This window comes from Otolemur garnettii, unplaced genomic scaffold, assembly GCF_000181295.1.
Source record: "Otolemur garnettii isolate 467f Iridium unplaced genomic scaffold, OtoGar3 scaffold00007, whole genome shotgun sequence".
Taxonomy (NCBI): domain Eukaryota; kingdom Metazoa; phylum Chordata; class Mammalia; order Primates; family Galagidae; genus Otolemur; species Otolemur garnettii.
Window position 1 is genome coordinate 18,841,633 of NW_003852402.1, and position 15,382 is coordinate 18,857,014.

The following is a 15,382-nucleotide window of genomic DNA, read 5'->3' on the forward strand; positions in this document are numbered from 1 at the left end:
AAAAAAAAAAAAAGGACATTATCTTTTTATACATTTCTTTTATTTTACTATAGTTATTGCTTATAGAGAATTATAAAATTATTGCTTATAGAAAGTTATAAAGAGTACAGTAAGACCATGCCGGCAAAAAGATGCTAATGGCTGGCTTGGATCACTCCTTGTGTACCCAGATAGTGATGGCACCTACAAGTGGCTTAGGAGGCATTAGCCTCCCCATGACAAAGTCTCCATCAGCTCCATCCATAAAACACTCTAAATAAAAATAAAACACTAGGGAACATTTACACACTGTTGGTGGGAAAAAAATCATTTTTACCACAAGGACATTTGCACTAGAGTGTTTACCACAGCTCAATTCACAATTGCCAAGATGTGAAACATTTGAAACATTCCAAGATGTGAAACATTTACACACTGTTGGTGGGAAAAAAATCATTTTACCACAAGGACATTTGCACTAGAGTGTTTATCACAGCTCAATTCACAATTGCCAAGATGTGAAAACAATTCAAGTGTCCGTCAACCCACTGATGGATAAATAAACTGTAGTGTATGTATACCACGGAATACTACTTAGTCATAAATTTATGAAAGACAAAGACTTCATATCTTTTGTATTTACTTAGATGGATTTTGAGAACATCGTCCTGAGGAAAGTATCACAAGAATGGAAGAGCAATCATCCAATGTACTCAATATTAATATGAAACTAGTAGATGAACAATTACAAGCCCACAAGAGAGAAAAACACAATTAAATTCAAGAAGGGGAGGAGGAAGGAGGGAGGGGATTTGGTATGCTCTCATATAATGAGCTAAATGTAGAGGTATATGGCACACATGCCAGGTAAATGGCTCCACTACACCTTGAACTTTACCTAAAAATGCAAACAATGTAACCTTAATCTACCATTATATTAATCTGAAATAAAAAATAAATAAAAATAAAATAAGTGACTACTGCAATCCCTTACAATAATAATTATCTATGGTGTGGAAGGTCATAGAAAAAAATGAATTTATTACTAATAGATCAATTTTAAAAAAAGAAAAATATAGTACTAAATAATAACTATATTATTGCGGTGAGATTTTCTTAATCTCATGTTTAACATGATTAAAAATTTGAGAAAGCTTTATTTTTATTAACTTTTAACACAAAATCTATGTTTGTGATGTAAGTGTTTGCAATGTACAATCACAAAAGAAGCACCACAGCTCTCCTTCCAACTAGATTTCCTGTCTTCAGGCCACCCTACAGAAAAATTCTAAACCCCTCGGTGACCATCAAACAACCTCATAAAAATAGTTATATGGCAATGGATTCTTAAAGTACTGAGAACAGACTTCCGGTCCTGCGGTCAGGGGAACATTATTTAGAAACCAGGATCTGGGAACTGGATAGGCTGATTGCTACTGGATGTCTTTGCTTTCAGGCCTTCACTACAAACAAAGCTAGGTTAAACATGTGGCCTTAAAGAACCAGAAACACAAAGGAACCAATATTTCTGCTGTACAGAGTCCTATCTTTAGTGAGGCTGTTTTGGAGTTAATATTATGACCAAGGTGGTGAGCATGGCCACCATTTTGTGCCAGAGGCCTCCACAGGAGCAGGTGGGGCCAGTGATTGTGAAAGCTGAGGAGGAAGAGAAAGGGAAATGCCTTCTTAGCCTAGAGATGTTCCGCCAGCGATTTAGGCAGTTTGGGTACCATGACACTCCCAGACCCCAGGAGGCCCTGAGCCAACTCCGTGTGCTGTGCTGTGAGTGGCTGAGGCCTGAGATCCACACCAAGGAGCAGATTCTGGAGCTGCTGGTGCTGGAGCAGTTCCTAACCATTCTGCCCCAGGAGGTCCAGGCCTGGGTGCAGGATCACAGCCCAGAGAGCGTTGAAGAGGCTGTCACTCTCCTCGAAGATCTGGAGCGGGAACACGATGAACCAGGCCACCAGGTCTCAACTCCTCCAAATGAACAGAAACAAGTGTGGGAGAAGATGTCATCTTCAGGAGGAATAAAAGAATCCCTGAGTAGTGTGCAGCCACAGCCAGTGGAGACCAGTCACAAGTATGAATCTTGGGGGCCCCTATACATCCAAGAGACTGGTGAGGAACAAGATTTCACTCAAGATCCAAGAAAGATTCAAGATTGTAAATTGAATACCCAAAATGAGGAATCAACAAATAAGCAGAAAGGTTCTGAAGAAGAATCTTGTGCAGATGGACTCAAAAGAGATATCATTCCTGTGAGTTTTGCTAATAAAGGAGAGGCTAGGTTAGAAAGGCAGTATGTAAATCTTGAAAAGGAAAGAGGAACAAAAACCCTCATTAAAGATAGAGAATCCAAGAAAGGTACAGAATCAGTTCCTACTAAACCTACCCCAGGAGAAAGATGTTACATATGTGCTGAGTGTGGAAAAGCCTTCAGCAATAGCTCAAATCTTACTAAACACCGGAGAACACACACTGGGGAGAAGCCTTATTTATGCACCAAGTGTGGGAAGGCTTTTAGCCACAGTTCAAACCTCACCCTCCATTACAGAACACAATTGGTGTACCGGCCCTATGACTGTAAGTGTGGAAAAGCCTTCGGTCAGAGCTCAGACCTTCTTAAACATCAGAAGATGCATACTGAAGAGGCACCATATCAATGCAAAGATTGTGGAAAGGCTTTCAGTGACAAAGGCAGCCTCATTCGCCACTACCGAATCCACACTGGGGAGAAACCGTATTAGTGTAATGAATGTAGGAAGAGCTTCAGTCAGCATGCAGGTCTTAGTTCACATCAGAGACTCCACACTGGAGAGAAACCATATAAATGTAAGGAATGTGGGAAAGCCTTCAACCATAGCTCAAACTTTAATAAACATCATAGAATCAAAAAAAAGGACTGAGAACAGGTTCAGATGTAAAAGGAAAACAATTAACCTTTTTATTTACCATGGAAAATAATACTTATAAACCTATGAAAACGAAACGTGAGAAAGAAACAATAAAAGAAACAACTATGATGATCTTGGAATACTTCTATTCAAAAGACCCAACTAAGAATAGTTATATTGACAGGGTTTTTTTCTTTTTATAAAATACTACATGTGTTTTCTTTTCCCTGCCCCATACAAAAATCTCTCTTTTATCAATTACCACTTCTTAAATTCCAACTATGTGACAGACATAGTATACTAAAGAGATGACTAGGACGCCTTCCGTAATCACAAAGACTTTCTACTTATAAAATTTGCTGTTGACATGGGACAGTGCCTGTGGCTCAAAGGGGTAGGGCACCAAACCCATATGCTGGAGGTGGTGGGTTCAAATCCAGCCCAGGCCAAAAACTGCATTAAAAAAAAAAAATCAATTTGGCTCAAAATTTTGCTGTTAACACAACAACTAGAAGGAATAACACATAAATTGGATAACAGAATCAAGATTGAAAAGCTTGTTCAGAAGGCTAGAACCTTAAGTAGAAAATAGTAAGATGAAAACGGCTAAGGACAAACAAAGTCCTGTATTTAAGTTCAAAAATATCAATTACAAATGTATACAGTAAAGAGAACTTGACTTAAAAACAACATATGAAAAGATCTAGAGACTTTAACTGATCATGACCTTGACTAGAGACCATAGTGTGGTGGTCAGCTAAGAAAGAAGCACAAAAAGATAAGATGTTGTGATATGAAAAGGACCAGTGCAGTCAAAAGACCTAGCTCTAATACTGATCTTACTATTTGTTAACCAGATAATCTTGGACAAACCACTGTATCTCTCATTCATTCTCCACATAAATGGTAAGGAATAATATATACCTCAGAGAAGTGTCAGAATTACATGAAGTAAAAAAATATGAAAGGACTCCATAAACTCTAGACATCTCTGCAGATACTATGCAGTTATTATTGCAATAACATACAGGAAGAGGGTATTCCTTTAAGAATAAAATCTGTTGAACTAGATCTCTCAGGACCAGTCAATTGTAAAATGACTGTAGGAAGGCAGCTCAAAAACTGAACTTAGAATCAGCTTCTTCATTCTAATTATTAAAACAATGCAAGCTACACTGGCTTATATTTATAACTTAAAAGAGTTTGCTTTTCCTTTGTTCACAAAAGTTGAATTTTTCTGTACAAGATTAGTGGCTACACAGAACTGAGATTACTTTCTGTTGCAAATCTTCCAAATCTCTCTGTGTATTTGATTTGGAATTACAAATAAGCAAAACAATTCCCTCTTGAAAGTGCTTTTGAAGTACTAAACAACTAAGAATAATGTCCAGATTCATACATGGCTATTAAAATCATTTCATGTTCAAGTCACATGAGAGAAAAGGATTGAAAGTTTTCCTTTGTAGAGACATTTCCCCCACTTTGGAAAGATTTCTATCCACAGTAAAATTGCAATGAACTTCAAACCTGCCAAGAATTGGAAAAGTCCTTTTGCCGCAAGTTCTTGTTAAACTGAAATTATTAGTAAGTTCCCAGTTTGAGGAAAATAGTACTTCACATAGGAAAGCCTGACTCCAGTTAAATTAAGATGAATGAGTCAAAACAATGAAAACTCACAGACACGCTCAGAGCTTGTCATATTAATAAGAAAATAAAACTCCCAACCCCCATTATATGGATAAATACATTAACAAGTTTAAAAAGGAAAATTATTCTCAATATATCTATTAAGTATGTAACTAAAAATATCCTAAGTCACATTTTCAGCAAGATAGAGATTTGGTATCCATAACAGCATATACATTTGTAAACATCAAATAATCTATTTCGTCATCAGTGAAATTCCATTTACTCTGCTAAATAACAGAAAGAAAATATTTTTGTCCTTAGTAGTAACATTATCATTTTATGACCTCTCATTATAATTACTATGCCTTTATTTACTCTCTGGAAATAATACAAACATTAAAGTCGAACACCAAAATACAAACCCTTGTTCTGTTAATTACTACCTGTATGATCAAGAAAATGATGTCTTCTCGAGTTGAGATGGAGTATTTGAGATAAGGGAGACAAAATGTCTAATATAAACACCTTACACTTAGTAGGTACTCAGTAAATTCTGACCCTTACTTCAGCCAAAATAAATTCAATTTTAGTTCAGCCTAACACAAATATTCCCTTTTCATTCTAATGGAAAATCCTGCTCATTCCTCTAAACTCTTTGCTTACTGTCACCTTCTCAAGGAGATCTCTACTTATCATCCTATTTAAAACTAAAACACACACTAAGGAACTCAGTAGTTACTCCACAGCATGATAACCTTGTGATATGCTATGTAATTCACTTGTTTGTTTTGTTCATTGTCTGCTTCTCCCAACTCAAATATAAATTCCATGAATAGTAAACACCTTAGAGTATGGCAATTAGTGACTGGCTCTGACCTTCTCTTCCCTATAGGGTGAGGAGCCCACAATACCTCAGACATGCCCACTAAGAGACTATGACCCACCTTTTAGATCCTGTTCCAGGTACCTAGGACCCCTGGGCACTGACCCAATGCTGGCCTCTTCCTCTATGCTCAAGAGCTGACTCCTATGGCAAAAGTATTACAGGGTGGGTGGGGTGGAGTGGAGTGTCCTTCAGAGAATGAAACAAAACCAGGCTTGAAGAGGGTTTGGGGGAAGGCCAGGGCGTTTCCATTTATATTCCTGAATCTCAACCACGGAAGTATTTGGGAAAATTCTGTCCATTAGAACAGAGTGTTTTGCCCGTTTTGTTCACTGTTCTATCTCCAGTGCCTAGGGCAAAACCTAGTATCCTAGAGGTACTTAATATCTGTTGAATGAATTAATTATTCAAGTAAAACTATAACAGACTAACAAATGTATGCAAGCAGAAGCTACAAGGAAACAGAAACCACGAATAAGGGAAAGCTTGTAGGTAGAAATAATGTACAGAATAGACTTTTCCTTAGTATAGAGTAAGGAAACCATATGATACAGAAATGAGAGAGGCAGACTAGCAAAGAATAGCTAAATCACCCTAAAGAAAAATAGGCACAGAAAATAGAGTAAACACTACTCTGCTCAACTAGGTAAGAAAACCAGTTGGTACACAACTAAGATAGAAATATTCATGCAGAGAAAAGCTAAATCACAGTCAAGTACAAAGAACCAAAAAGTTGAAGCCCTTAAGCCACTTTTTATCCACCATTCACTCTTGGGTTCTTAAATATTCTGCCTTTTTCAGGTTCTCATGTACATATTCTAACAATAAACCCCTACAAAAAATTACTCCATTCCTTATAACCATAAAAGGCACACTTTTCCTTATCCTTGCCAACATTATTTATTCAGCTACCCAACACATATTCTCTTTACATCACCAAGCAATGTAATACTTTTATCATTGGGTTATTTTTTGAAATACTCTATTCCATTCTCTCTACATATTCAAACCCAATTTATTCTAATCTCTTGTGGTCTAAGCACCATCACTCTTTCCATTTCCTCTACTTAATGTAGATCTCTAGTTATTACATTTATGTTTATCTTGAATTCACTAGAACTATACTGTTTAATATGTTAACCATTAAATAATTAATTAAAATTAAATAAAATTTAAAATCTATTTCTTCAATTGCAGTGGTCTTATTTCGATTGCTTGATAGCCACATGTGGCTAGTGCCCACAGTAATGGACAGCACCAATAAGGAACATTTCTATCACTATAGAAAGTGCTACTGGAGAGCACCACTCCAGAATAAAGCTCTACAATCTATGTCCTGTGAACGTGGATTCTCAAAGGACTCTGGGACATCTTTTAGTTTGCTGGATCCATAGGTTTAGAACACATATGAAACCTTATAAAGGAAACAATTTACTTGTTTCTCCTGTTAACTGATCACTTGATGAGAAAAAGATCGTCCAACTTTTGGAAAAAATTACAATTAATATATTTTCAAATATAGTTTCTACCCTATTTTCTCCTCTCACTCTGTGCCTCCAATTAGGCATATGTTAGACTTTTTTCCTGTGTCTCTTCTATTTTGCTTTTTTAGTGTTTATTCTTCCTTCGGTCCAGTTTGGATTTCTTTTTTTCATTCCATCTTCAAGTCCACTTATCCTACCTAATGCTGCATCTGGTCTGATATTAAACTCATAATAAGTTCTTAATTTCAGATAATATTCTTACAGTTCTAGATGTCTATTTGTCTTATAGACTTTAATTTTCTGTTGGAATACTCCAATTTTCATCTATGTGAACATCTTTTTTTCTAATTACTTGTGCATGTTAATTTCTTTTTGACTCCTTAGCAGCTAATTCCAATATCTGCATCATTTGTGAGTCTGCCTCCATTGTTAGTGAAAACACTAACAATGCCAGCAGATTCATTTGATTAAGGAACAAATCTTCCACCTCTTTTCATGTTCAGTTATTTTATTTCATCTTGGATATTGCATATAAAGGAACTATAGAGGCTCCAGATGACATCTTTCATCAAGAAGGGTTCTCCTTGGATGAAAACTTTTAAAAAAAAAAAAAGGTTCTCCTTTTCTTTGTTAGGCAGAGTGAAGCACGTCACTACGTCAATACGTCAAGGACTGAGCTGGATCACAGCTGCACTGCACTTTTCATAACTCACATTTGACTTCTGGTTTTTACTTCCTCCTCAGGTATCTCCTTAGGTATGCCCCCCCCCCCCACCACCAAGATTTCAGCTGAGCCTGGTGAGGACCTCTGTGCCTCTGGCGTGAAAGTTTGGAGCAGGGGTCCTCAAACTTTTTAAACAGGGTGCCAGTTCACTGTCCCTCAGACCGTTAGAGGGCTGGAGTGTGGGACCCGGGACAGGTTGGCTACTAAGTAGGACAGGCAGCAGTGGCAAAAACACCTGACAGGCCGGATAAATGTCCTCGGCGGGCCGCTTTTGGCCCACGGGCCATAGCTTTAGGACGCCTGGGAGTATTCAGGTTGTTTTTCAGGGATTTTTATGCTGTGCTCTTTGCCCTCCCAGCTCACTTTATTTTCAAATGTGGCAAATACCATGAAAAAGGAGACCAGCCATGTGTTTGAAGCCGGGCCCACTCCTCAAGCAGAGTCTTGTTTTCCAGATACCTTAAAAGGTGATTCTGGTCTACCATTTTGAGGTTCCTGGCCTCCCACACAACAATGAAGGACACATGCAGACTATGTGTCCTAAATAAAAAGAACTGCACATAGGAATCCTAAAATTTCTATACTGTTACCAGCCTCTCAAGATACCCAAAAGTTTTGTTGGTTTCTCTCTCCCTTGATAGAGTTCATACTGGCTTTCATCTTTTGAGGAATAATTGTAGCTGAAAATTTACAATTTACCTTTTATTTTTAAGCTTCAGTGGGCCAACATCAACCCTCAATTTATACCCAAAAATGGCAAAAAAAAAAAAACCCAGTGGAAAAAAACAGCCGATAATAGACTGCTCCTGAGAATGACTTTATCCTTTCCAAATTTTTAGTTTATTTCAACTCCTTTGATTACATAGCTCCCTTTTGTCTTTAAAATATACTTTTCCCAGTTTATCTGTCTTTTATTACTGTAGCAGAAATGGTGTTTTGCCATGACCTATTATATCTCGCTTAGAAACAAAGTCTCCAAGTCTGTGACTGACTACTTGATTCTGTTCCTCCCTTTCTGAAAGCATTTTATTTTCTCCTGAGAGTTCATTTTTAAGGCTATGTATTTTGTTATCCCTCAATTTTCCATAGCCTGAGGAATAGCAGAGGTAGGAGGAGAGCTCATCTGAGGAATCAAGTATTCTAAAAGAATTTCTACATTTTGCATGCTCTTCCAAGAGTTTATTACATGTTATATATGCTATAAGAAATTTCACTCCATCTATTTAGGTATTACGTTTCATTAAAATGGGAGGAGACCATTTGGAAAATTTCCCCAATTCAGTATAAAGCACTAGAGCCTTCACTTCTCTCACTATGTAAATCTCAAGGTTCATCTTCCACATTTTGTCCGCATTACTATTCAGTTGCCACTTCTATTTTTCTGACAAGAAAGGAAAATAATAAGGATACACACTTAGTTGGCGCCTCAGCTTTGAAAATATTACTGGTAATTCTCAGAATTTTTTTTTTTTTTTGAGACAGAGCCTCAAGCCCTGGGTAGAGTGCTGTGCCATCGCAGCTCACAGCAACCTCCAACGCCTGTGCTCAAGCGAGTTTACTGCCTCAGCCTCCCAAGTAGCTGGGACCACAGGCACCCGCCACAACGCCTGGCTATTTTTTGCTTGCAGCCATCATTGTTGTTTGGCAAGCCCAGGCTGGATTCAAACCCGCCACCTTAGGTGTATGTGGTTGGAGCCTTAGCCGCTTGAGCCACAGGTGCTGGGCCAATTCTCAGAATTTTGCTAACTTACTAGTACTACGTCTGGAAAGTAGGACCACATTAAGTTGCTAATGCATTGTGCCTTTTCAGTCTGAAATCTTCTGGTTTCTTTTCTTGGCCATCACTCTTGAAATGCAGCACATCTGATTACATATTCTTTGTTGTTTGCACTTGGTGATTATTTTTTAGTTTTTATTATTTTATATTCATTTTAAGTACCAAGGGAAGAACATTCTGTGAGTTAAACCCAATCCATCACTTTAATTAGGAGGTACTCCGAGTTTTCCAACACTCTAGGGCAGTGACTTTCAACCAGTGTGACGTTAGAGTATCTTAGGTGTGCTGTGAAAAATTTTAAAGACCATTAATTAAATTATTTTTGAAAGAAGTTCAAAACATAGTTAAGTATATATATATTTTTTAATCAACTTAAGTGTGCCACAGAATTTTAACTATAGGTTCAAGTGTGCCATGAGATTTTTTTTAAAAAGGTTGAAAAACACTGTCCTAGCAGTTAAATTTGAATATCTAACTAAGAATTTTCTAATACCATAAGCATTGGACTGCCTGAGTGCTTACAAAAGTAATGGAGTTACAGCCAGTCTAGTTTTTCACATTAAGTGCTGATTTTTACTGTCCCAATATTCCTGAATAGTCACTTAAACTGTTTAAGTGAATAAATAATGATTATTCTGATACATATATAATATGGTTAAAAAAATTAAATTCAAAATGAGGAAACACCTTTTAGTTATATCTGGTGTGCAATATATATCAAAGCTGATTAACAAGGATTTTAGGAGATAAGTATCTCCTTTAAAAAATCTTTTAAAGAAAGGTATAAGGAGACTTAATAACTTATTTAAAGGGCTTGGAAATTGGGGGTAAGAAATGAGTAGAAGATACTATCTAAAGGCTCTATAAAAACCATGAAAGTTCAAGAAGAATCTTCTGTTTCCTTCACAAGAAAATTTATTTGACCATCATACACAAGTTTCCTAATATCCTACAGTAGGAAATAAAAGTTGAGGACCTAAAATGAGTATGTTAATAAAGTTTCGAAGCCGTTTCATAAAATTTTTTCATCAAGAGCACCTATTTCTATATATGAATGAGGAAATTAAAACCTAAGAATTAATTTGCCCCATAAAATGACATGGATATTTAACAATCAAATACATCGAAATTCTAAGGTCTCTGCTGTTGTGATTGTATACTGTTTCCATGACTAAGAAAAAAAGAACTGTATGGTAAGGAGCAAAAGTAACAGAGTAATAAGGCAAAAAGCTGCTAAACTACTTTTCTATAGTTACTTGGTAGTAAATATTAGCAACATTTTTTGTGATTCCAACAAATTCTCTGGGAATGGTACAGCTGTACAGAGAAACTACTTATGTCCATATTTTGCTGTTATAGAGTACTGTAAAACATAAAAACCAATTCTTTTCTTCCTCTATTGACATTTAGTTTCAGAGCAGCGTAGACAAAGCCAGCTGCACTGCTAAGTAACAAAAGCAATGTAATTATAATCACATTAGTATTTAATCATATTTTTGCAAACTGTTAAAAATATTTTGTGGTAGTTATGAGATTTTGTATAAGGTACTTTCTCAGAATTTTGGTTTCCATATCTGTAAATAAGACTGAATTAGATGCTCTCTCTTCTATTTGCTAACTTTCTAAATTTCTCTATATATTGTATAGTAATTAGTTGACTCTTAACAATTTCTTAAAAAAACACTCCTCATTCTTCAGATAGGCTTTTTCATTTTGATTTACTTAGTTCTAAGAAAATATCTCAACTATTTTAAAATCAAAATAGTAAAGCTTGTTACTATCCATAGCAAGGAAAAAAATTAAAGAATTTATATAAATACATTTGCTTCTAGTCTAGTCCAAAGGATAGATGGATGCCTTTTAAAAAAAAAAAAAATCTTACCACTTTACTATAAATACTCACAGTAATGTAACAAAAAGTTAACAAATTTTATTCACAGAAAAATCATGAGCATATATTTAATATACACATATACCACGGAATACTACTCAGCCATAAAAAATGAATTAATGTCTAGGTGGAACCTGTGGCTCAGTGGGTAGGGCACTGACCCCATATACCGAGGGTGGCAGGTTCAAACCAGGCCCCAGCCAAACTGCAACAAAAAATAACTGGGCGTTGTAGCGGGCGCCTGTAGTCCCAGCTACTTGGGAGGCTACGGCAAGAGAATCGCCTAAGCCCAAGAGCTGGAGGTTGCTGTGAGCTGTGATGGCACAGCACTCTACCAAGGGCAACAAAATGAGACTCTTTCTAAAAAAAAAAAGAAGAATTAATGTCTTTTGCAGCAATTTTGATGGAAGTGGAAACCATTATCCTAAGTGAAGCAAATATCTCAAGAATAAAAAATCAAACACCACATATACTCTCCAATAATTTGAAACTAATCTATGGGCACACATGGGCACAGAGAGAAGTAAAAATCATTGGAAAGCCAGGAGAAAAAAGGATCAGTAAAAACCTACGTAACCGGTATAGTGAATACTATTAGGGTGATGGTCATGCTGATAGCCATGACATAAGCAGTATAAAAGCTATCCATGTAACAAAAACATTTGTACTCACTTAACATCTTGAAATTAAAATTTAAAAAAATTTCACAATGGCTGAGTATTGCAGCTCACACTATGATCACAATAATGCAGGACTGTTTGAGGCTAGGAGTTTGAAATTAGCCTAGGCAACATGGCAAGACCCAATCTCTTTTTAAAAAATAAAAATAAACAACATTTATTTAAAAAAAAAAAAAAAGTTAGTCAGGCTTCATGGCACATGGCTGTAGCCCCAGCTATTTGGGAGGCTGAGGTGGAAGAATTCAGGAGTTTGAGGCAACAGTGAGCTATCCTGTGCCACTGTTTTCCAGAATGAGAGGCTCCCCTTTAAAAAAAAACCTCAATGATGTATCACACTAATTACTAACAACTACTAAAAACCAATAGAAAGATAAGATATATTAATAAATAAACTAAACAGGTTTATGGTATATAGATCAAACAGGTGGTTAACTAAAAATTTTCCTACTTTGAACTAAATTTCCAAATGGGAAAATAAAGGGCATACAAAAGTTACAGTTTTCTGTTGTATCAAGATGAATAATTATTTCATAATTTAAGGATAATAATATTATATAATTTTCAATAAATTCTCAACCATACAAGAGTGTTTGGCACATAGTAGACATTCAAAAATACATTGAATAAATGAATAAGTTAAAACCACATTTTTTTTTTAAAACTAAGACCAAGAAAAGTTTAAATGCATGAAGAAAAGCATTATTGACTACTTATAGGCACAAACGTTCCATATGAAGACAGGAAAACTTAGTTCAAAGTAAATGAAAATATAAATAACAAGTCTAGACAAGAGCAATATGAAACATTACCTCAAACTAAAATTAATTATATTCTGACATTATACAATTATATGTGTACCTTTACACAGGAACAAATTTATAATTACATAGTTTCTCAAGATACAGTTTAAAATATTAGAAATATAAATGAGAAATTCATGTCTTCTTCATTTTCCCCTTCATTCATTCAGCAGATATTTTTTCAACATTTATAATAGCAACTGCTTATACCTTCCCTTTTTTTAGGTCCAGTGGATTAAATAAGCCAGAAACAAATTAGTTAAGAGTGTACAAAAGGAAACTCTCTGTATGTCACAACTTGTTTTCCATTTAATTCCTACTGTGCCATATACATGTACATTTACAGTGCTAGCTCAGTTTTTATTTGTTTCTTCTAAAAATAAAACAATGTTTACCATTTTCATGGCAGTACATTAAGTTATACCTTAATTTTTTTCTCTTGTATCGATTTATGGATACGTTCTCTTAACGGTTCCATCAATGACTTACTCACTTGGGTAGGAGATCTATGTTCAAAAAAAGGGGCAAAAAGTTATTGTTGTGGTTTGAATGCTTGTCCCCCTCCAAAATTCATGCTGAAATTAATTCCCCAATTCTATTGCAGACGCTGTTCAATTCACTATGGGGTTATATCACAGTAAACCTGTAAGGTGAAAGTATCATTAAGTCAAAAATGTATTTAATACATCCAGTAAACATCACTTAGCATAGCCTACCATAAACATGGAATTAGTTAGAATTAGCCCATTACAATATTAGTAGGGCAAATCATCTGGCAACACAATACTCTGTACAGTATCAATTGTGTATTCTCGTGGTTGCATGGCAGACTGAGAGCAGCAGCAGGCTGCCACTGCCCAGCATTGTGTGAGAGTATCACACCACATATAGCCAGCTTGGAAAAAGATCCAAATTTAAAATTCAAAATACGCTCTTTTGCATTTTGCACTCCTGAAAGCAAGATTGATTATCAGTAGCTCTATTGGAGCCACCCATGAAAATTCAGCCAGGGTTCTTGCTCTTGCTCTTCACTGGAAATAAGGGCCTCAATATGTGCCACCAATGTTTCCGCAAGGACATTAGTTTAAGTTGGACTACATGATCTTCCTTGAATTGGTTATCTGAGGCATCCACTCACTGAAAGAAACCATGCTAGCTTTTTGCATATGAAATAAATTTACAATAAAATAGAAGAAAATTCAAAATACAGTTTCTACTGACTGTGTATAGTTTTCATATCATTATAAAGTTGAAAAATCATTACATAAAACCATGATTAGTTGGGGACTATCTGTAGTATTAAGAGGTGGAGCCTTTAAAAGGTGATTCAGTCATAAGGGCTCTGCCCTCTAGAATAGAATCAGTGTCCTTATGAGAGGACCTGAGGGAGCCATTTGGTATTGTTTGCCCTTTCTCTTTGCAGCCATGTGAAGATGCAGCAAGAAGGCATCATCTGTGAGAAACAGGCCCTCACCAGGCAATGAATCTGTTGGTACTTTGATCTTAGACTTCCAGTCTTCAGAATTATGGGAAATAAATGTCTGTTATTTAAAAACTATGTAGTCAAAATAGGTATATAACAACTTTCTAAAAAGTATCTCCAGTAGAGAGATTGAAAAGTGGAATGATTTTATGAAAAGTATCTCCAGTAGAAAGATCGAAGAGTGGAATGATTTTATGAAAATTCTCTACAACGTACTAAATACAACACAAAATGGTTGCTCTAAAAATTTTAATGTTTCCTAAAGTGAATATTCCCTTAACTAAAAGTATCAACTACTCAATAACTGAACTAACTTGTTAAAACTGGAGAACATCTGCTATCTACTCCATTGTATTCCCAAAATATGTGGTATATGTTGAAGCCTTAATCCCCAAATGTGATTGTATTTGAGTGGAATCCTAATCCAATAGGGCTATTGACCTTATCACAGGAGGAAAAGAGAGAGAATAAGAGAAAAAGAGAGAGGGAGAGAGAAACAGACATCTCTCTCTCCATGTGCACACACCAAGGAAAGCTCATCTAAGCACAAGCAAAGGGTAGTCACCTGCAACCCAAGAAAAAGCCCTGACCAGAACCCAATCATGCAGGCACCCTAATCTCAGACTTCCAGCCTACCCAAAAAATACATTTCTATGTGTTAAGCTGCCCAGTTTATGATATTTTGTTATGGCAGCCTGAATAGAATAAGGCAGTATCAAACATTTTACACTTTATGCCAGCATTAATTTAGTAAATATTTTTCTTCAAACGTGAGGAAGAGCTAGTAAATGTCAATATGATGTTAATCTGGCCTATATGCTCTCTCCTATTCATTGGCAGAATAGCAGCACTTAGAGCATAGGCCTCAGGCTTTAGAGAGACACCCTTGCTATTTGCTAACATAGCTCTCTTGGACAAATTATTTAATGTCTCTTAAATTTCTAATTATTTACTGATAAAGTTAGGATACTATTAAAAGAGACAGTTGTATGGGCTGAGATAATTTGACCGAAAACAGTAAGCAAGGTTCTCAACACATAGCACAGCAAATACAGTAAGACTTTTTTTTTCTTTGTGACAGAGCCTCAAGCTGTCCCCCTGGGTAGAGCACCATGGCATAGCTCACAGCAACCTCCAACTCCTCGGCTCAAGCTA

At 36.1% G+C, this 15,382-nt stretch overlaps 1 protein-coding gene and 1 pseudogene across 1 annotated transcript in view; one reads left to right on the top strand and one right to left on the bottom strand.

Annotated features, from left to right (window-relative positions):
- The window catches only part of PARPBP (PARP1 binding protein), a 68,807-nt gene that overhangs the window by 2,963 nt on the left and 50,462 nt on the right, over positions 1-15,382 (bottom strand). The window contains exon 10 of the mRNA XM_003783300.2: positions 13,169-13,250. Within this exon, the coding sequence (XP_003783348.1) occupies positions 13,169-13,250 (82 nt within the window). The remainder of the gene's footprint in view (positions 1-13,168; positions 13,251-15,382) is intronic.
- On the top strand, positions 1,557-2,888 carry LOC105888465 (annotated as a pseudogene).